General features: G+C 42.0%; 1 protein-coding gene across 2 annotated transcripts in view; it reads right to left on the minus strand.

The window, feature by feature from the left end:
• Positions 1-24,162, minus strand: part of LOC144762425 (cytochrome P450 2K1-like) — a 242,737-nt gene that overhangs the window by 54,441 nt on the left and 164,134 nt on the right. For both annotated transcript variants that reach the window (XM_078647605.1, XM_078647604.1), the window contains exon 6: positions 17,390-17,531. In XM_078647605.1, coding sequence (XP_078503731.1) covers positions 17,390-17,531 — 142 coding nt within the window. The remainder of the gene's footprint in view (positions 1-17,389; positions 17,532-24,162) is intronic.

Below are 24,162 nucleotides of genomic sequence, written 5' to 3' on the forward strand. Positions count from 1 at the left end.
CCCAACTCCTCTGGGGACAGGTTCTTTGAGGACACACTGTTGCCTAGTCTAGAGTGGACTTCCAGGCCTCGGAGGAAATTGCTCCCCACATAGGCGGCATGACAAGACACTCAGTCAAGTTCTGCTCTGACCCTTCCTCAAACTCAAAACACTCCTCCACATCCACTTCTCCTTCTTGGTAGGCTGCTTCCCATGCTCTTAAGGCTTTCTGAAGCTCTACCTTCTTGGCACTTCTCTTGTGGAACGCACTTTTCTCCTGGCAGAAGCCATTCAGCTGGGCCACTGTGTATGCCTCCAGATTGGCATCTTGTATTCCATCTTGCCAGGTATGAGCACAAACATTGCTGAAAAAATGGGACTTGGACAAAAGGACTTTTGCCAAAATTAAAAGATGTCAGAACAGGGAGAATTTGAAAAGTTCAAATTGGTCTACGTACGCAGCTGTTGTGAACAATGATTTACTATATGGTATTCCACAAACACAAATTCTATCCTCACCACTGATCACCAAAGTTGGAATTCCTAGTTGGCCAAGCTATGCACCCTGGCCAGCCAGGAACCACAACTCTAGCCAGGGTAAGCTTAATACACACTAAATGATAACCTGTGCTCATCCTCTTGTAGCTTGGCACAGAGCAGTCATGCTTATGTAAAGAGGCAATGTGTAAAGTATTTATGCAATACACACACACAGTAGCATAATGAATACACCACAAAAATACTCCACACAGGTTTTATATAATAACTTATTATATTATAAACAAAACAAGACTGACACAACAACAAAAATCCAATGTATACAAGTTGAGATATTACATTTTAAAGGAATAAATGCAGTAAAATGCTTAGAAGCAAGTAGCGTTAATAGGTTACTTTGGGTCGTGCTGGACGTAGGCAAACTCAATGTTCGAGCTAGCATTGATGGAGCACCGGCCGGCTATAGGACTCACGCAGGCCCTGGTGATCAAAGTTCCTTTCCGGGTCGCAAACAACGAGATGCATTGATGTTGAGGCCCACAGGTGCTGGATGTGTTGATCTTCTCCACGCAGTGAAGGCGATATGCCAGTTCCAAAGTTAGGTACCGGAGTCGAGAGGCATTGAACAGTTAAAGGTATGTGTCACTCTCATCAAACATTAGCGGCGGCAATACTCTGACCCATGTGTCTGTTTCTGGAGGCACAGCACTGGTTCCGAGGCAATGCATCGATTTTACTCCTGCAACCGGGTCGGTGTACTGGTACTGCCATATGCAGACAGAAGATGCGTCAAACTGTGTGTACCAAGCCCAGCCCTCCTTCAGCAGAGTCAGAGAGCAGCTGGCCAACAAACAGAAAGGTAGGCCTTACAGATCAGCAGTCCAGTTGAGTCCTTTAAGCAGCACATCAGTTCTTCTGGCAGAGCATAGTTACATGTCCAGTAGTGTCTGATTTTAGGGGTCAGAAACCCAGTACTTATACCCAAAATGTGCCTTTGATATGTGAATGGCTTCATAGCAGCTAGATAACGTGCAAAAGTATCCCTTTCAACCGAGTCATGTCTGCCAGGCTATATGTGGGTGGTAATCTGTCCTTTGTGAGGGAACAGGACCCTGCCTATTCAAGTGAAGTGTTAGCCCCTCCCTTCTATCCTGCTGAGGCAAGGCCATCAGAATGCAGATGTATGTAGATGGGTACTCAGGCACACCTATCATTACTATGCTATGGCTGTCTTGGGGGAATGCACCAATTCTAGCTGTTACCCACCTCACACGTGCATTGGAGATAGGCTGTCAGGCACGCAGATCAGTAAGTGCATAGAAACGTCCATTTTCTAAAACAGTAATGTCAAATATAACTTCACAAGTAAGGAGGCTTTATCATTATCATTCCAAAGATATGAAATATGAAAAAGCTACTCCTCTCTGATCAGGAATTACAGCTTTAAAGGGTAATAAGGAATTTCAAATGCTAGCCTATGAGAGGGGATAGGCCTCGCAGCATTGAAAACAGAATGTGTGTGCTTGTCACTACTAGGACATTGAAATATTAAACGCACATGTCCCATCTTTTACTTACATGGCACCTTGCCCTTAGGGTTTCTTAGAAACAACCTCTGGGTTACTTTTAATGCCAAGTTGAAGTGGCAGTGAACTGAGCACACAGGCGCCCAGTGGCACACCTGAGACAGGTTTGAAAGGTTACTTATGTGGGTGGCACAATTAGTGCTGATGGGCCACTAGTAGCATTTGAAGTATAGGCCCTGGATATATGGTATATGACTTTAAACAGAAAACTTACCAGTACATCAATTATGCCAATCAGGTATACACCAATGTCATCATGTTTAGGGGACAATCACATTCGTTTTAGCACTGGTTAGCAGTGATAAGGTGCTCAGAGTCTTAAGGCCAACAAAAAAAACCAGCAAAAACAGGATTTAAAAGGCAAAATGTCTGGGGGAAGACCACCCTAAGGATGCCAGGTCTAACATACTGTCTTCAGTATTGCAATTCCAGGACAGAATTTAACATTTGCGGACAACATGCAGCTGTGTTATGAAGTGCAGCTGTAGCCAAATTCGCTGTGTGCAAAAAAAATATTTTAGGAAATATCACCATCAAAACAAATCACTAAAATAACATGCAATTCAAGTGCATTCACTAGTCTACATATACTGCAATATTAACAAAAATATATACCAAACGTAAGTTAATAACAAATTGAATTGAGACATAAACATAGTTTATAGCACTTGAATTATAATGCATAATCATAATAGTGAGCCATTTTTTTTTCTCCCAAAGGACCAGGATAAAAACAAATAGCTTGAGACACTGAACTCAATTATACTGCCAGTATCGGATGTAAAAGTTTTCAATGTTGTTACGTATCTACACATGTCCATTGAAACTGAAAGGCATATATTGGAGCTCTACATTTCCTTTGTATGTGTACCTAGCCAGGGCAAAAACAATAACATGCATAGTTCAGTTTCCTTCTCACATTGGCACACAGAACAGATCTCACTAATAGTTTAAAAATCTTTGGCTGCCTGTTTACACTTGAAGGTTTACAAAGGGGGTATAGTTGTATTGTGGCAGACAGGGATAGGTATCTAGCAAGTCCACTAACTGTAAAGTCACCTGAACTCAAGGAACTTTGGGGAATATTATCAAGAGCGTCGATAAAATTATCGCCGCTTTAGCGACAGGAAACTGCCGCTAAAGCGTCGATAATGGGCTTGATAATATGCCCTTGTGAATTCCCATAGCAGCCCAGGTTAACACCTGAACCTGGGCTGCTATGGGAATTCACAAGAGCATATTATCAAACCCATTATCTCCGCTTTAGCGGCAGTTTCCTGCCGCTAAACCGGCGATAATTTTATCGACGCTCTTGATAATATGCCCCTTTGTTGTAATAGTACCATAGTAATGACTGGTGTACCAGCTCCCTGCCATGTGTTCCCAACATGATATGTTAACCAGTGTACTTGAAGATCCTAATAGTAAGATATAATTACCCCATATGCCATGAAGTCCTCTTTTATTGAGCCATAGTTAGATATTTGTGATCCATGGGTTGGTCTCTAGGGATTCCAGGTTCAATATTTCCTAAAAACATATTCTGTATGGCTACAACTCAGCAGTGGCCCAACGTCTGCACTAGTATATGAGAGTTCTAAGTAATGCTGAGTGTGCAAAGGAACCATTGGTTTACTTTCCATCATTTGACAGGACGCCTAGGAATTCATTTTCAGCGTGTCTACGGACACATTGTTAAATCTCCTAAATTTAGCACCATGAAGGGACTTTCTAGGGCTTTACTTTACTGCGATACACCACCAAGCTGGAGAAATTGACCTGGAACTGGTGCAGCACAACTGAAGCATTGTGTTGTAGTGACAATTGACTCTTCGTAATTTACTAGAACCTGGAACTAAACTTCAGCTATCCTAAACCCTGCATACTCAAAGCACCTAATACTATCAATACCGCAATTCTCTCAGAGACTTGTGCGGATTTACATAAGAATGTTTTGACTTTCTCCGATTCATTTCTAGTACCCTGTCAATGCAGAAGGCAGTAAACTGATGCAGACAAGCCTGTAGACCCATTGGGTATGGGAGCTCAACAAGCAGGCATCATATAATAAAGCTATCATCTTTTCCCCAGATAGTTTTGGTGAATAATTGGTACACGCATTTAGATAGTCAAGAACACTATTGATGTACAATGAACACAGAATATGAGCCAAAAAGCATCTCTTTCGAACGCTTTCCCTGATGGTGATCTTGTTGGTTACCTCCTCAAACTTTCCCCATCTGACTTGTGCATAATTCTCAGTGTGTAGCCTTCTAAGGATGGATAATAAAGGATATGGGACACCCACGTGCTTATGTATAATCCAGATTTTCTTGGAATCACTCGAAAGCTTCCCAAAGATCTTTAAACAATACATAAAGATGGTCGTTTTGAAAACCTATCATTTGCCAGAATATTAGAGAACAACAAAAAAAACTTGATCAACAGTGCTAACTTTACATCTGAATCCAACGTGGAGGTGGGATAGGGATTCATTCTTTTGCAGCCAGTTAGTCCTAGAGTTTAGCAAGAACATTGCTATCAAACATTTACTGCAGTTTGTCTATAAAGCTAAAAGACCTATAGTTTGAAGGTTCTTGCTTACTGCCTGTCTTCAGGATTGGGACAGTAACCGCCAGATCATCGGAATCTCTGAACTCACAGCAACAGCATTTGACAGAGTGTTAATATATGGGGTCCAAATTTGTGGCTCTGAGATAAACAGGGCCCCTGTCAGGTCTGGGTACTGAGTCTGGTTTCATTTTGTTAATAGCAAGCAGGGTGTTATCTGAAGTAAACCCAACCTGTCAGCACAACGTGCAAATTCCTGAACTTCTCTGAGGTTTGATTAAGCATGGGGACTCGAATATAGAAATCCAAAGTGTTATCGCCCACACATGAGGTTGAATATATGTATCAATACTTTCACTAACGTTAGAGCTCCCATGGGCCAGTGTGTGCCAGAAAGTGCAAACATCATTGCATTTCAATGACCCTCCAGATCAGACCAGAATGTATCTTCCCATCTCTTCTTGCTCAGTGCCAGGGAATTCTTCTAATTTAATGTTGTAGGCTTAATAATGACTCTATCTTTGCTTTCAATTGCAGACATTAATTTAGGTTTAGCTTTGCTACAATCACTGTTGAACCGTGGCATGTTCTTGCTCTGTGGCCTTTCAGTTTGATTTCTCTACAGAAGTGAGCTTAATTTGCTCAAACATCTTAACATGAACATCAGCTAACAATGAGACAGATTGGTAACTAGCTGAAGTCCTGAGTATGTCTTCTAAACATTCCACATTTATAGTCTTGAAGATGAAGGCAAATTTCATAGGGTTTTGTTTAAAATGTGCCCATTTCATGGTCCTTTTGCTATTACAGCCCCCCAAATGCAGGTCAATCGGACATGTCAATACCTGGGTAGGAGCTTAATGGTTAAGTTCAGAGCATAATATTATCATGTTCCCCCATAACACTCCACAGCCTATCAATCAATCAATCAATCAGGGATTTGTGAAGCACGCTACTCATTCTTGAAGGTATCAAGGCACTGGGAGGGTGCAGTTTTGAATCTGCCGAAGAGCCAGGTCTTTCGGCTCTTCCTGAAGGTAAGCAGAGTGGGGGAACGTCTGATGTTGAGCGCGAGCTCGTTCCAGGTCTTTCCCATGACGTAGGAGTAGGCTCTTCCCCCCACTCTGGCTCTGCGGATGCGCAGGGTTTTGGCGAGGGCGAGGTTGGCGGAGCAGAGGTCTCTCTTGGGTATGTGGAAGGAGACTTTTTTGTTGAGGTATTGCGGTCTGGTGTTGTGGAGGGATTTTTAGGCCTGAGTGAGTAGCTTGAAGGTTACTCTCTTCTTGACAGGGAGCCAGTGGAGGTCTTGTAGGTGCTGGGTGATGTGTTTATACCATGGGATGCCGAGCACGAGTCTGGCAGCGGTGTTCTGGATGGGCTGGAGTTTATGGAGCAGGAATTTGTTGAGTCTGTCGTAGAGGGCATTTCTGTAGTTCAGTCTGCTTGTAATGAGTGTGAGTGACGTCTTTCTGGATTCAAGGGGGTCCACTTGAAGGTCTTGTGAAGGATGCGGAAGGTGTTGAAGCACATGGAAGAGACGGCAATAATCTGTCGGGTCATGTTGAGTATGATGCCGAGGCTCCGGGTGTGGTCCGTGGGAGTAGGTGGTTTGCCGAGGGTGGTGGGCAACCAGGTGTTTTCCCATGCTGAGGGCTTGGTTCCAAGGAAGAGGACTTCTGTCTTCTCTTCAGACAGCTGCTTCTCATCCAGGATGGGACGTTTTTCATTCCATCCTGGAAGCTGAGTCTGGTGGTGTCAGGTTCCTTCATGAGGAAGAGGATGAGCTGGGAGTCCTCAATGTAGGATACTATGCTAAGTCCATGGTGTCCGACGATGGCGGCGAGGGGGGCCATATAGAAATCGAAGGGCATGGGACTGCGCGATGATCCTTGGGGTACTCCGCATTTGATCTCTGTGGGTTCAGAGAGGAAAGGCGGGCATTTGATTCTTTGGGTTCGGCCGGTTAGGAAAGAGCGGATCCAGTCGAGGACGGTTTCCTGTATGCGGGTATTGTGGAGTCTGGTAGTGAGTGTGGTGGAAGATGGTGTCGAAGGCTGCAGGGAGGTCTAGTAGGATGAGGCCCGTGGTGTGGCCCTGGTCGAGGAGAGTGCGGATGTTGTCAGTGGCATCAGGAACGGTGGTCTCTGTGCTGTGGTTGCTGTGTAATCCAGATTGGGAAGAGTCTAGGATGGAGTTGGCTTCGATGAAATTCGGTAGCTGGATGTTGACGATCTAATCAGTGACTTTAGCGATAAAGGGGAGGAGGGAGATGGGTCTGTAGTTTTTTAGCTCTGTCGGGTCTGCAGAGGGCTTCTTGAGGAGGGTCTTGACTTCTGCATGTTTCCAGTCGTTAGGGAATGTGCTGGATCAAAGTGCATTGTAGCTCGGGTGCTGGGGTGGCTCTATGGAAGATGTGCACTGGGTAGTATTCTTTATTTATTCATTTATTTATTTGAAAAGTTTTATATAGGGCTGGCTGAAGCATTGCCGTAGTCAAGTTTAGAGACGACTAGTGATTGGACTACCCATTTGAAGTCGTCAAGAGGAATGAAGGGTTTGATTTTCTTGAGGTGTCAGAGTGTGAAAAGTGCTCCTTTAGCCGAGTTTTTTATGTAGTCCTTAAGAGCCAGGTTTTTGTCAAGAGTGAAGCCTAGGGATTTAGCCGAATCAGATAAGGTGAGCAAACAATTGAGGACATTGAGATCCTTGATCCAGCTTTGGTTGTTTTTGGAAAGAAGAGAATAATTTCAGTTTTTTAAGGGTTCAGTTTAAGATGGTTGGAAGAGTTGGGTGCTGAAACATCTACTCTTCTTTAACATGGAGGGAAAGTAAGCACAAAACTGTGTGACACACCGGGTATAGGAACACATGGAGAGAAATATTGCTTTTCAGCGGGAAATGCTATAGTCCAAAGCTCTGTTTTTAATTTAAAATCAGGGTTCGGTGGTCATATCACTGAAAATACAAGATTTGAAAAAAAATATTATTGTCTATGGGTGCTCGTGGAAGACAATTTCTATGAACTGGAATCTAGAGAATGCTAAAGTGATTCTGGTATTTTACTGACCTCTGCTAGTTGTTTTCTATCAAGAAAGTTAAATAGAGGCAGTTGCCAGAAAAAAAAGAAAGTCCCTCAGCAGAAAGCAATTCTGGTATTTTACAGACCTCTGCTGGTCGTTTTCTATCAAGACAGTTAAATACAGGCAAATGAACAGAAAAAAAGTCCCTAAACGGGAGCAGACACGTCCTAGGGCTGATCTCCAGAGCCCACAACGTAAATACACATATAAGTATATACAAGAGGTCGTGAATGCTCACCCTAAAAAGGACTGCTGGGGATCTCACATATTTCCTGAAGTGATGTGAAAGACCGAAGCCCCGGCATGTCATACAACTGGCCCACGTTATGTAGGCCCATATTCCCTCAAGCTTGCACCACTCAATCGTGGAATAAGTGATGGACTTATGGATTTTCCCACAGCGGAGTAAGAGAATGAACAGTTGGTAAGGAAAAATGAATGCAGAGTTCCCACCAAATCCGAACAACATCTCTTATCACCCTAAATCTAACCCTCTTGAAATAGTTAGGGTCAACTAACTTATGCAATGCATACCTAATATCTAAACCCAGTGCTAATTGATACCCACCTGCAATTGCCCCAGGTTTACTCCCATCCAAGAAGCTTTGGATCCAATACGTGAATGAAGCCCAAAAATACAATTTGAAATCCAGCAATTTGAATCCTCCCTGCTCATAAGGGAGTTTCATATACCTGGCAACTCGTCTTGACCACCCATACCCCATAAGAAACTACCAACTGCCCACTCAAGACATTTAAAAATAGATTGGGAGCCCACATTGGTATAGAGCGAAATAGATAAAGAAATTTGGGTAAAATATTAATTTTAATGACATTGCATCGTCCAAGGATACTTAAGGGAAGCCGATGCCATGGCCATAGCTTAGTAATAAGTATCTTAAAAAGCGGCTCATAATTTTTTTTAAAGAATCTTTTTATTAACAAAACCAAAAGAAAAAATGCATCGGGCGACATATAACGATTCAAAATTTGTCATATGAACATCTCCACACTACAAAATAATGCATACAGAATCACATTTAGAAAAGTGACTCATAATTAAGTGCAGCAACATTTTCCTCCTGACTGCTAAGCTTTATACCAAGGTAGGTGGCAGTATACGTAACTCCCATTAAAGGGGTAGATGTTTTAACATTGAGAATTATTTGCGTTTTCAAGAGATTGAGTTTATACCCAGAAAATGAGCCACATTTTTCTGCCGGAGTCGATATAAGATTGATGGCTATACTTGGGTTAGTTGCATAAACTGCTATATATCTGTGTAAGCAGTAACTTTCAGATCAATGCCATTTAATCTAACTGGTTGTATGCCCTGTTTCATCACCAGGTACCTTATATAAGGCTTTATACACAGAGGAAAAAACACTAGAGGGGAGAGTTGGCACCCCTGGTGCGTCCCCCTAAATATAGGAAACAAAGTAGACAACTTACCTCCCATCAGAATTTTAGCCAACAAATTCTTATACAATTTCTGCACTAATGATATGTATCTGTCACCAATTCCAAATGCCCTTGTGATCATCCAGAGTGACTCCCAGGTGACCCGGTCAAATGCCTTCTCTGCGTCGAGCATTATCATGCCCATCTGGTCCTTAGTTTTTTAGAGACATCAAATGCTGTAATTACAGTGCTAGTATGAGCCGTGGTGTCCCTACCGGGCACAAACCTATGCTATTGTATAGAGACCAAATCATGCAAAGATATTGGGCGATAAGACCCCCTATCTTCAGCTGGTTTTCCATTCTTAGAAAAGATTGCAATATTAGCCACCCCCATGAGACTTTGGCTTCTCCCCTGCTGTAGATATAATTGATCAATTCTATGAGTTCTGGGGTGAGAATGTCCATAAAAACGTTAAAGAATTCTAGATGAATGATATCCTTTCCTGCTGCTTTTCCAGATGACAGAGCACAGATGGATGTCTCAACCTCCCCTAACCTAACACACGCTTCTAGAATAGAGCTCTGCTGAGAATCCAGCAGAAAAATCCTAATCTCCACAAGATAATATACCAGAGTCTGCTGGTCGATACTATAAGGATTATTATAGACCTTTTAACAGTAAGCGGAAAAATGCTCATATATTGATTGTGGGCAAGTATAGCAACCCCCATCAACCTCCAAAATGCACTTAATATTACTGCATGCCTTTTTATCAGCTATTTGATGTGCAAGGAGCCATCCCACTTTTTACCATATTCATATTGACCAGTCTTATACATCTGATAGCTTGCCGCTGCCTTCTCCATCCCCCCATCCGGTTTAGCATGTGCCACCTCTATTTAAGCTTAAGATATGCAGCCTGTTCGAGAGAGTGACGAGTAAGGATTGCCTGGGCATGTTACAACTTTAAATCAGAGCATTCCTGCAGACAATGAGATAATTCCAGTTGCTTACACTTATTTTGATTTAAAATACTCAGGTGTCATGCCGCTGATAAACGTTTTCATGCAGTCTAATACAATAGCATCAGAAGTGGTGCCCTTATTGAGCTGTTTAAATTCAACCAATCCACTTTTTAAATGCTGATGATATTCCAGATTGGCGAGTAAATATCTGGAAAATGAAAATACCATTTAACTCTTGACCCTACTTACGGGATCTGCAGCATCAATATTATGGCATTGTGATCTGATATAGTCTTGGGACATTTCTTGACATTCGCCACTTTTAACATCTGCCCTTTTACAAGTATCATGTCAATTCATGAATATTGCTTATAGGGAGAGGAATAGTAAGTGTAACCTGGCAATTGTGGACATAGAATTCTCAGTTCATCCTCTAGCCCATGTAGCCTCTTCAATTCCACAATCGAGGCCCGGGTTTTAGTACAGTCCATATTGTACTCCATAAGAGAATTAAAATCACCCATCATAATCAATTCCCTGTCCCAATCAAGCAATTCTAAAATCAAACATACCTTCTTCAGCCATATAGGGGCCATATACAGTGCAAACAGTATATTTCTGGGTACTGATCAACAAATGAGCTATAGCCCACCTCCCCCTGCTGTCTGAGGAGGTTTTAATAATTCTAGCTACTTTATTATAGCCACACCACGTATGGACACTATCTGAGATAAGCAGATGATGCAATCAAACCCTAATTGTTTTAATACCTGCTGATCTTTATACGCCAAGTGGGTTTCTGTCATGCTAAAATATGGGGTTTATAAACTGCAAGTTCCTCTCGAACTAACTGCCTTTTGTGGGGTTGATTTAACCCAGTGACATTCCACACATACATTTCAAACTAGACATTGTATAATTCTAAAATCCACAAAGCCTTCCCTGCCTTTGATATCAGCCTATCCCCTTAACATTGCATTAAATTCAATGTGAAATTTCTTATTGATATGACTTTTAAACTTCCGCCCTTCGCGGTGTGCGATAGTAATACCTTCCAACGATCCCCCAATCTCCCCTCAGAGACCACCTCACTCACCTGTGCCTGGAAATGGAATCACCCACCCCTTTGCTGCCAGCTGATTTTGGCAGTCACCTGGAAGCACCCCTCCTGGGAACCCCCCAACTCCCACATCCAGCACTATAGAAGTTACTTCACAAGCCCTCAGAAATCTATCACTGTTCACCCAAAGAGCTACTGTATATGACACTACCTAACCTAATGGACATTGAGCCTACTTTTCAGAGGAGCAGCAAATTACCAACAAAAATAATAATGGGCCAGGGGTATGGTAGTTGTGTCTGTACAGCTTGCATTATAACTAACGGTAATATAGGAAAGCGGTGAATCTGAGAGTCCATATCCCAATCTGATAAGTTCATGAGTGCCTACTGTCATATGTTGACCACAAATGTTCTGGGATCATTGCCTTCTCTCCCCTCGGGTACACCAAAAAGCCTTAAATTGTTACGCTTTTGTCTGTTTTCTAGATCCTATATTTTACTCTGGAGAAGCGTCAAAAAAACTCTCCTGTTCCCAAACTGTTTTAACAGTCCCAGACCCAAATTCTTCCACACCTGCCACTCGTTGGAATTCCATCATCTCAGCCAAAAGTGAGTCAACTTTGCTGGTGACTTCAGAAAAAGCCTTGTGCACTGCTGCATTGTCCACCTGCACCTGTTCAAAAGGTTCAGAGTCTCCATCCTCTGTATCCAGAGAAACTGAAGGATTGTTGACAGAGTAGGTTCTTTAGTTTCCAATGTAACCGCATAGTTAGCTTGGCCCAAAAGAGTAGCGCCAGATCCGGCCACACTAAGAGAGGTGGCCACCAGGGGAGTCTGTATTGTTGCCTAATACGTGAGAGATATTTAAACCAAAGCCAGGGCTACTTTCAATTGACATATGATCATCCTCCCTGAGCAGTGTTGATTGAGATTGTAAAACAGGACCAATATTAGACATTTGCGAGATAAGAGCTTTAACCTCACCTTTGGAGGTAACCCATTTATGCAGAATGCTGTCCTTAGAGATGTTTTTTGAGTGGGTTGAGACCGTATGATCCACTTGAGTATCAAAGTGCTGGCTGTATCCCTTTTTTTAGTCCTTTTATGACTTTAGCTCTGGCTTGTTTCTTACCTTGCATATTTCTATCCAAGTGCTCAGGTGTAGGGGAGAGTTCATTGCTTACCTCCCTTCCAGTCTGGCATTTATTTTTAAATAATTGAACTGCATGAACATTTAAAGCCCCTAAATCTCCATTTCGCTGATCAGGGGTCCCACAAGTATGTAAAGTAGCAGTAGCAGTTTCCAAACTGTTACCTCCCACCTCCGCTTGCTTGGCTATTTCTAATCTCACTAGAGATTGTAGTCTGCCATTGTCATTGTTTCCCATAGGGAATAGCCTGCGTTATCGGCAATGGGCTAAGGAATATGTGTGGTGCAAAATTCAGCATGAGATAATGACCACTCCTGGGAAGGTGCTAAAATGCTGACATCTGCAATCTTTTTTAAAGCATCAATGCTATTGCAAGAATCATCTTGCCCCACCGTCCAAAATGGTACCAGTTGCCAAATCCATGAAAAGCTCTGCATCTGTCATTCCCTTAGGGTTTTGAAACGCATTTAAAAGTATTTTCACCATCGTAATGTCTGTTACATCCACTTTCCCCTCACTTCCAACCTGAAGCAGACCTGACACATTACCAGACTGCAGAAATCTCGGGAGTCTGATGTTGTGGCAGTTGTCGCCTCCTGGGCCTGTTCCTTATCTGTATTTGCAGCCCTAGCTGGGGCAGTGTGGCCCCTGCGTCCTCCGCATTGCGTGTCTCCGCCCGGTGGTGCCATCACTGCTTTCCCTCTCGCGGGGAGTGAGAGCAGCTCTGCCAGTGAGTAACCTGTGCTTGCAGCAGACAGCACAGAGCTGCCACCACATTGAAAGTAACCCCAAGTCCTAGAAACACCGCTGCTGCCTACAGTCAAAGAGTGTCAGTTCCTGTCTGAGTATCACCTGGGTCTGCCAGAGGGGCTGAAACCAACCCTGATTCCGGTAAGGGGGTGGTATGGTGGGAGCGTTCAGAGGGCATGCTCACTGCAGCGGGATCCCCGTGCCATCTTCCTATCCTCTTGAGGTCGATCGGCCATTATCAAATCTGATGCCATACATTACAGTTATAGCAGCTATCTGGATTGCTGAGGATGTCCTTCTCTTTATTGATGGAAGATTGGGTAGGGATAGGCCAATCTGAATGCCTGTAGGCACAATAATGATTTTTAACCTCTTCCGAGGGCTGAAATGTTAGGTTAAAATCCTCTGCTATAATTAGAAACCAATCCATTTAGTTAGCTGTGAAGCAAGCCTTTAGAATGTGGGTGAATTCAGGTACAGTTATAGACGTTGTAAATTTTCATTTTGAGACCTCTCAGGCTGCTTAATGTTAGCCCAAGGAGTCTCCTTCAAGCAATAGATATTTGTTTGATTTTACACTTTAAGGCTGTTCAAATCCAGATGAGAAGCCCCTCCCCCCTCGAAGGTCTGCCTTGATCTTGATGGGTTGCTTCAACACTAAATGTAATCTAACATATAAGGGAGCAATATCAACCAGGATTCTTGAAATATACAGAGGTTACATTTTTCAATAAAATACCCACACTAGGGTCAACTAGCTTTGGTATCATTCCCACTGTGTTCCAGGAAATGTTCTAATTATAAATGTCCTAGATTTTGGAACAGTGCTAGCAAGTTAGAAGTCAGGGTGACCAGTAGGTAGGTCCCGACGATATCCGTCTGTTTTGATTCTTTAAGGTACAGTGGTATGAAGATTTGAGATATTGATTGGGCAACACTACTCCGTACTCTTAGCCAGTCTATAAAATTCAGAACCAGTGGTAGCAGATGGTCTTAATAGATGTGTGCAGGAGGCTCACACATTCTCCACGTCACTCGGTGAGGTTGGTGGATTATATTGAAGTTGAATAATTATTATTTGTGTGAATACCTCTTGCAGGAGTGTGTGAAGGTCCAGTCCCACAAGAGTTTCAACCAGCTCTTCTTTCTTCAGCACAAGTTGAATATAATCATTACAACCTCCATTAGTCAAGTGGCATTTTGCAGTTAGTATATCAGATCAAATCAGTGAATAACAGTGGCAGGTGTCCCTAAGCCATTGTATTGTTTAATTCTCTACTCTTCCTTGTTTCCGACAACACTTTTGGAACATTGATCATATGAACAACTCTTTTTCTAAGGTGGTCTGGCTGCCAGTTTAATTAGGTCCATAGCTCACTTCGAGAGCTGCCTATAACACCTTTGATTAAGATGATTTAACTTACTGGCTGGGTTGCCTTTTTGATGTTGCTTTAATTAAATTGCGTTAAGCTGCCCATTTTGGGAGTGTGTATAACCAATTTTTAGAGGGTACTCTTGTGGGAACTGAACCACAATATTCTCCTCAATCCCAATATCAAATGAACCCCCAATTTTACCATAGGCAATTCAGTCCAACAATTCTTCTAATTGATCTAGGGGTAAAAGACTCTCCCTATCAATACACCAAACTTAGCAGAGTAAATTCATGATTATAAACTGAGACCATTCAAGATCGGAATGAAGTTAAAAAGATTTAATATAGGGTCTTTAATAAAACGTTACAAAGGATTACATAATTTTGTAATAAAGACTCAGAAAAACAGAATTATAAATCATAGTAAAACTGAGGTCAAATAATGAAAAGGCCATTTAAATTCCAAGTGGTTCCTATAGTGGTTGGGTTTCTGCAGGCTTTCAAGAGGGCCTCCGTTACAAATAAACCTTGCCAAATCGGAACTCTTTAATCTGATCCTAGAAAAGGAAGAGCAGGTGGAGCTACTGAGGCATCTTTAGATGGTCTAAATCTTTCCTAATTACTTAGTAGTTCATCTAACTTGGTACTTCTGAGACCAGTTTACCACTGATTACTCCCCCCTGCTAGAAGCCATTGGGAAGGACCAAAATGCCTGAAGAAGGCCAATGCTCTCTTGGTTGGGAAGCATCAATGCGGCTAAGATGAACATCCTTCCCCATCTATTCTATTTATTTTATGCTCTAATATAGCTCAACTCTTTCTACCTGAAGAGCAACCAGCTGAAACACCCCCAGGGGTGGCGTTAGGGAGGCGCAATGAGGGGAAATGTTTTTATTTCTCCTTGTGCTTTCCTTTTTGTAAGTGTGCTGCATTCTGCAGCACACATTCCAAATTTGACACTTCAGTCAGCTTGTAAGTCCCTAATAAATGGTACACCTGGTACCTCGGGTATTATGACTGAGGAGGGTTCACTAGGGCTGCAGCACAAATTGTGTCGCCCTAGGGACCCCTCACCAAGCTCATGCAACTGAAATTGCAGGCCGGGTGTCTTGGTGCAGACAAGACCGAAAAGTTGACATGGTGCACTGCCCTGTGAAACATGCCTACAGACACTTCATGATATATATAAGGCATCCTTATAGCATTCCTTACAGCCCAAAGGCAGGGCACACTGTGTCCCATGTGTGGACATATCTGCCTGAGCAAATGTGACCCTACAATGTTAAAGTCCATTCACAGACATTCTAAGTGAAAAGGGAAGTCATACTGAGTACATGGGCTATACACTCATCATTACGAAGCCCCCAGCTCCATAATTACGTAACTGCACCCCAAGATGGTTGGTACCAAACCTCTTCTCTTAATACATCTGCACTGATGCCAGTGTCAGATTTATCAATAGCACACAGGGGGCACCTTAGAGTTGCTCCCTGAACACCTTGTGAGTACTAGTGTGATTGTAAAATAGTCACAGCCAACCGACCATCACTAGACATGTTTCTGGCCTCCTGAGGTCAAAGCCTTGTCTCTCAGAGGCTGGAAACAAAGCCTGCTCCTAGCTCTTGGCAGAGGTGTACACACCTCGTCCAAGCAGGAACTGCCTTCCAGGGCGGAAAGCTTCAAAGGCCATTCCACCTTTGAAATGCAACCCAGGTTTCTACAGTTAGTAGAAGATTCCAAACCCCCTGTCCTGACCCCACATTTTGATGGGAGGACAGCCGGAAACATTTGTTAAATTAGGAGGTGGGCTCACACCTAGCCAGCACCATCCCTAAGGTGGGGCAGCTGATGTGTACCACCACTTTTCCAAATCCAGCATCTTGTGTTAGAGAGATTTAGCCTATGAGGGTCAGGGTTATGCCCACTTCCCACAGGAACACAGAATCTGAAGTATGCCTCTCAACTAGAGGGAGCATCTATGTCCTCGACCACAGCGAGTGGCGGGCGATGGACTGGTTTAGTGTAGATTTTTATGGTTGGGTATGTTTCTGTTAAGTATTGGGAGGAATACTTCACATTTATGGTCCTGAATAAAGTCGCTACACCTCTATGGAAGGTATTAGGCTGAAACATGTACACCACCACCACACTATGACAGGTTTAATCCACTCCTGCTATGAGTTTTATTCTTAAATCCAACCCTGGGATGCCCCAAAAAAGATTTTGGTATCCTTCAGAGTTAAGTTTAACTTACATTCACCTTCACAAATCTTTGCACTACCTCCACCACACCGTGCTCATCTATAGGTTTTAGTATACCTCTCATCTCATACTTAAAACATCCCTGAGCTCTTCCCTCTCAGTGAGGGGGTTGTAGCCTGCTTTGTGATGAGGTTCGAGGAGGTTACTCTATGAGGAAGCATGCCACCCTTGGTTGTGTGAGGGAAACCATCCTATAAAAGGGACACTCCTGCACTCCTCTGTTATGTTTTATCCAACCCAGAGGCCTTTCGTGTTATACAAAAAAAAAGACTTAACACTACCCTCTGATAAACCTAACTGCTTGCCCACACTACCACAGATAGATCAATGATATTATCTACTTTTGCCTCTTTCAGCCAATTAAGGATTCACTGGACTCTCTTCTTTCTAGTTCACTATATGCAGAGCCAGCTTCCTACACAGAGCCTTTCACAGGAGAAAATAAAAACCTATCTTTTTGTCTAAATATAAAGACAATTGTGATCTACTTGTTCATGTCAGTCCCAATCTATAAAACACTTCTAATATTTTTCTTTTTCTTTAATTCTCTCAGTCTTCTAGCATGAAGATCTTGCCCTGGTGTATGTTTGTGCTTAATAAGTATTACTTGTATTCATTCATTCATTCAACCAAAGGGAACCACAACATTTTATGTTCTGGAAATAGCTCCAATAAATATTTTAGAAAATTATCATGCTCATACTCACTCTGAATGTCTGGGTATTTCATCATTAGCAAGCATCCCCAGCGAAGGGTGGAAGATGTGGTGTCTGTTCCGGCCGTGAACAAGGAAGTGACAACACACAGCAAGTTGTCTTCATGGAAATAAGATTTTGGGTTTGTTTTCTCCTTTTGAAAAAAGTAATGCATGAGATTTCCAAAACAAAACATAATATTAAAATTAATATATTTTTTTTCATATTACATTTTGTTTTTAGTACAGTGGGATACTGGTTCTGGCTGCTCAGTAAACTAATGCATCAAATCCACTGCACATGTTATGTTATAACTGCTTAAGTATCAAAACAGTATGTCACCATGTGGTAGCATACTCATTATGTAAATGCTTTTAAAAGATTCCCTCTATTTATTTATTTATTTATGCACATTGTTTTAGGGTTTTTCAAGGTCAAGTCTACAGCAACTGTGCTGCACGATGACCTGTTGTATGTACTTTGTGGGGTTTGATATGACTGTGGTTTTGCTATGTCTTTGTCATTCCAAAATTGTAGCCTCCAAATGGCTAATGGTTGGTTCATGTGCCAACTTTTCTCAAAAGTTAACTCCATGGAGTATTGCTGTGGGCACGTACAGTGATGTGCCACGATGGCTGCTGCGGTGGGAGACAGCTGTGCGTGCACATTACACGTGCTGCCATTGTGCTCTGCTCAGGAACTTGTTCGCTTTCATGCTTCTGTTTTTTAATTGAACACGCCTTACCCTGGATCAGCGCACCGCCTGCGAGGTCACATTACTCCAGCTGCGGATTAGCAGCATTAGGGTACATATTAAAATGGATTGGTGAGCAGAATGTATTTGAGAGGGGTGCGCTGTGCAACTACAGAACTTTTCCATGCTTGCTCTCTTTAAAATGAGTTCAGTGCTATTAGTACTGACATCAGCTTAACATCCTATGATTCTGGACACACCACATAACCTTCTTGTGCCTTAAAAAGAAAATTAATGTGACTGTGTGTAATGCAACTGCTGCTCGTGTAGTGCTCCAATACCTTCAGGTTGACTGCACTATAAAAAAACTGTGAAAGACACTGAAGGTTTTGTTTGTTCATGTTAATGTTGAGATCTGCGCACTGGGACTTTTTCTCCCCACTACCAGCTCTACTCTGGACATCTGTGTTAGGGTTGTCAACACAAAGGAACAGAAGCAGGAACACAGAGAATTACATAATTCTTACCCACACACACTGTACACTTCACAAAGCTGCAATTCCCTCAATCACTGCTGTGTTGTTACACATTTGGTCTCTACTGACCCTTCAGGACAGCAGGGCTTAGCTTATGAGCAAACACAGCTTTCCAATGCTTGCTCTCTTTAAAACGCTATCGGTGCAATTAGTCTTGGCGACAGCATAGCATCCTGTAACTCTGGACACATCATGTAATCCTTCCGGTGCTGAAGCAGGGCACTCATAAAGGTACATCATTCTCAAACACACACTGTACGCTGCACAGAGCCACAGTTACATCAAATATACCAACATGTACCAGCAGGCAAATATGAGAGGTTGGGTAAAGAATACACAAAGACATCCTGGGATTTACCATACACACACATATATTGGAGTGGACGGCGTGAAGTGATTCTCAGCGGTTCTAACTGCGAAAACGCACTAAGCGGTTGTCTCCTTTGCCAGGGGATTAACTTACACGGGGCCTGCGATGGTTCCACTACAAACTTATCCTGTCACCTGCAAGGCTCATCAGCTGCAGTGATTAATCCAATTTTTGGACTAATTTCTAAAGGAAGTTACCTCATGTTGAATGATCACAGCTGCTGCGGCATGTTGGCAGGTATCCCAAATCTAGTGACTGTTTCACCCAGGGTCACTTGCTGTATGCAAGTATTGTTTCCACACACCAAGACAGCCAGGGAGTTGCCTTTATGACCTTCGCTGAACATCTCTTCTATACGAATTGATACTTTAAGCAGAATGAAAGCCATTCTTTTGCAACAAACTGTGCCACTGACCTCGGCCAAAGAAACCTATAATCTAAAAGTCGCAATAACTTCTGCCAAGATACATGCTCTTTTGAATACAAACTGCCCTATACATTTCTCAGAAATGTTGCAACGTATCTTAAACATGTCTGATATGAGCAGTATTGTACATGTAATTAATTGTTCAGGACTGTTAGCACCTTTTAAAGTAGTCCTCGAAATATTTCACAACTTCGTGCACTCTGTGTTTGATGGACTGCCACTACTTCTTGGACTCGGTGCAGGGATCCTATGTTTGCTCCTACTGCTACGATATGGCAAGCCAAATCACCAACATCACTCCAAGCACCATAGAGAGAGTCCTATTGGAGATGAAGTGTCGTGAGCGCATCGTCCAAATTTTGGGTTTACCTCATCTATGAGAATTATATACCACATGGTTTCTGTCATTCAGACAAATCTGGCAACATTGCATTTACCCGTTCTACGCTGCATGCTTTGCGGTGAACAATGCATGCTAGACATCCGTCTAACACTCCCATCAGTCATGCCTACGGATATCAAAACTCTGCTGGACCTGGTAATAGCCCATGCTCTGTGTTATCCCCAGCGGCAACCAATCTTGATGACGCCATTCATTGAGATCTCACAGACGCAAATTGCTACTGCTAAGGTACGAGAGGAAACAACATTCGCGCAGGTAACATCCGATACAAACATTGCTGATGCGACCAATGCTGAAGGCGATGCTTCTCATCTATGTGCGGTTAGTCTTCTAAACGAGGTAATCCAACTTTCACCTACCTTGTCTACAGGATTAGAAGATTTCATGTTTTCTCCAGGCCCTAACACTGATTTTTGATTTTGACATGCAGTGTTCTGAGACACTTTGAAATTGATCTTCAGTTTTTTTTTAAAAAAGGGACTAACTTTGGAACTTTTTCCCATGATTATTTTTGTCTTTTCCAAATCTTTATTATTCATTTTTTGTCGCAAATAATCTGCTTATAGTTGAACCATTCTTAGAGAACAAGAATTCTTTGAATACTTCTGGAGACAATATAAGACCTTGTCCACAACAAAATGATTATGTAATCTGAAATGAAATGGTTTTGGCCCTTATTCTTCTGTATTTACGAGCCATTTCATCATGTATATATGTTTATGATTCATTCATGTAGCATTCAAACATCTACATATGCTTAGAATGAAGCGTTGCTTTAATGCGTACAGCAACATTTTTAAATGCATTTTTAAAAAATATGTTTTTGGACATGTTTTAGCAAATCATGCAAAACTATGTTTTAGATATGTTTAACATGTATAGGATTAGGTAATGTCGTTCATACGAAAGTGGAGTGGGTGTTGTGTGTCGATTTAGATTCCGTATATAGATTTACCGATTTATGCCCTTATGTAGACATAATTCGCATTGCCCATATTTAGGCATAGAAATCCAGCCCTTATTTAGGCATTCTCCATGCTAACCAAATACAGACATGGCCACCTACGTCCGTTCATCTACGTCACAACAAGTTCTTGAAAAACCATACTTGTAAGCCTTTCACTTCCCCTTGTTTGGATATTGATTTCTCCAAGAACTTATTTATTATGCATGAACATCTATTCCTTAGGGGTTCATTCATGACGTTCTTATGCCCGACTTTTACGTCAATACTGGCATTCCTAAACACCTTCAAGTTATAAATATACCTTCACTTGCCATGGCAAACCACGGTATGGCCCATGGTTTGGCTGCCTACTTGCAAGGCGCGGTTCGCCACAGCAAGTTCGGAAGAAGTCTCGTCCCCAAATGACGCACTGACCAGACGCTGCCATCCTCCTCGCAAATAATCCAGCTCCAGTGTTTCTGACTGCCCTTGTGGGGTGTTAGAGATCGACACCCGGAAAGAGTTTCCAACCTCACTCATTCTAAGGTATGGAGCGGACTTGAACCTAGAGGGACTTTTGGCAAATCTTGACAATTATAGCTAAACTAGAATATAGCTAAACAGCACCTACTTCTTCCCTCGTACTACACTTAGGTTAGGTATGCTGGGATAGGGTTATTTTAGAAGCACCAGATGAGTATTTTAGCCTGTGTTATTTATATATGTATTTTTATGAATATATGTCATAGCTATAAACTATGCTATTACATTATTATTTTATCTTACTGCAAAAGCTGTACATATTATACTTCACACTCTGTATTATGATTGTAGCAGTTCATATCTCATGCTTGAGAAATAGGGCTGTTCAATAAACCCTTTTTATTGAAACGCCCGTCCCCCCATTTCTGTGCAAACTCTGTAGAAACGAAGCAGGTACGATTGACTGAGTGAAACGGTTATCTATTTTTTCCACGATTCTGAGATTGTTCTGATTATAAGGGAAACAAAGTTGTCATGTTTATGCGGTTGTCAGAAACTAATCACTTCTTGTTCATTTGAGAAGTTTCTAGTGACCGCTGAGTTAGCTGGCATACATAAGTAATTAAGTTTAATGTACTCGATAGAGACATACTGACCTAAGTCCCATGTTAAAACTATAGTGTATATTATTTCATTGCACAAAGCCTATCAGGGTTAAAGGAACTACACTACATAGGGGGAAAGCATAAAGTTTAGGGAACTTCAGCCAAAAAGGCCAAGTCCTACAAAAACCAATAAAAACATTCTCCCAAACAAAACATTAAAATCCCCACGTAAAATAATTAAAAATCCTTTGTGTAAAAAGCTACATGTTCTCAAGGACAAGAATACATTCAGACAGCACATTATGATTAGCAGTTTGGTTTGTATACAACATTCCCATTATAAAAATGAATTAAGACTATACTCCTTTCATTTGGCCGGGTAGATAAAACAATTGAAATAGAAGGCTATCAGAGAGGAATGGGGTGACACTACATTCCAAGGTAACTTTAAACCAGGTCATTAGGCCCGCCATGGCAGTTGCAGAAGAAAAAGGAAAACACTGGGCGTGTGAGAGTAATAATCATCCATTCTAATGTCCTTGGTGCCCCAAGTCACCTGGAAATAAATAATATCATACTTGCTTACATAGTGCCCCTATTCTTCACAACCTATGTTGATTACAAGGCCAGCAATAATTCAAGAAGCAATATTCACATCATAGGCCTGGTTCACTGAGGTAGTTGGGTTAATTTCATTAGGTGACCTGAATATCTCTTTACACTTGGTGTTAGTTATAACCAGGCAGGGCGCCAGGGTGTAGGATGTAGTAGAATGGGTGACTGCGTAGCCAAGACCACATATCCTCTCCTGAGTGGGGCTATGGTTTATCAAGCTACAAAATCTAAGTGAAACATTGTCAGAAGGTCGCCCAGAGGGGGGAAACAGGTATGAGAGGGCTTTAGCCACATCTCCAGAAAAACTAAACAAGGAACAGTAATTGAATCTTATCTCTTTTGAGGTGACCTTGCTGAGAGGCCCAGATTAGGTCACTGGCCACAATGGGGATCCTGAAGGTAACAATAATGCAGTCTATCTGGAATTGTCTGTGCACTTTACAAATCCATCCCACCCTTCTAGACAAAAGGACCTCAGGAAATAGGCAACTCAGGAGCTTGGAGTTCTCCTTGATCCAGTGTACAGTTTTGTTAATAAGTCGAAGAGTGTACTCTCTCACTTAGGGGTACAACATCTGGACATTTGCCATGATGATAACATAATGGCACATGGCAGGAGAAAGGTCACATCCAGAGACGCAACAAGGAGTTAACCACATGGATTTAGCAAGATGGATAGTATTTCCTGCTAGACGCTGGCCATCTACTCGTGTGTCAGGTAGTCTCTCTCTTCATCCAGGGTGTGTTGCTTCTGGGCAGAGGTAGGGGGCCTCTTCCCAGAGATGTTGTCCCAGCCACACCATCATACAGTCTAGTGTCCATAATATTTAATTTGGCCTCAATGTGCTCCAGGCGATCATACAACCCTTACAACTTAGACTCAATGAGAATGACAATCTCCATGCTGAATTGCTTAAACAACACCCCCATAACTTCTTTGCAATTGAAATTATCATTTGGTATAGGAGACTCCAAGGATGCAGGTCTGCTTAAGTTTAAATACTTTTTGAGTGTAGGCCTTCTTTTCCATTGTTATGTAGTGGCAGGGTTTGATTGACAGTCTGGACATGAGGGAAAGAAAAATATTTATCGGAGTGGACTCACAGACTTAAGTTGGCACATATTTCCTTTCTGAATGACTAATTCTCTTAAAGAAAGTAATAGCTGAGAGAGGGAACAGGCAGGAGACAGCAGATGATGTAGTACAAGAAAGCTGATACTTGATGATGGCCTCTGCCTTTTGAGATTGTGCAATTTGATGTCTCAAGCTAGCACTTCTTTCCTTTCTCCTGTTGTTAATTATAAGATTAAACTGGAGTAGATATCAGCATGTTCTAAATGCTTTGTTCCCATAGAATTACATTAATTTGTTTTATTTGTAATTAAACATACAAAAACCTAAAACTAATTAGACTGATATGGGCTAGGACAGCAATGCCAGGCTCTTTTTAAGAAACTGTCTGACTCCTAGGAAATGTATAATCTATCTCAGTTACCAACCCTTTGCTTCAAGCGTGAAATAGAATTGGAATTAGGTGGTGTTGGTCATCCCTTTTTCTCTTCCTTCTCTGTTCCAATTTACAGGTCTTTCTGAGCCTACTGCCATTCCCTTTGTAATATAACCTTCTCTCACTGCTTTCTACATGTCATACTTTTGATGTAGTTCTTTTTTTCTTTGTGTGTTTCTATTTATGTGAAATGCATCA

This window comes from Lissotriton helveticus, chromosome 6 (assembly GCF_964261635.1).
Source record: "Lissotriton helveticus chromosome 6, aLisHel1.1, whole genome shotgun sequence".
Taxonomy (NCBI): Eukaryota; Metazoa; Chordata; class Amphibia; order Caudata; family Salamandridae; genus Lissotriton; species Lissotriton helveticus.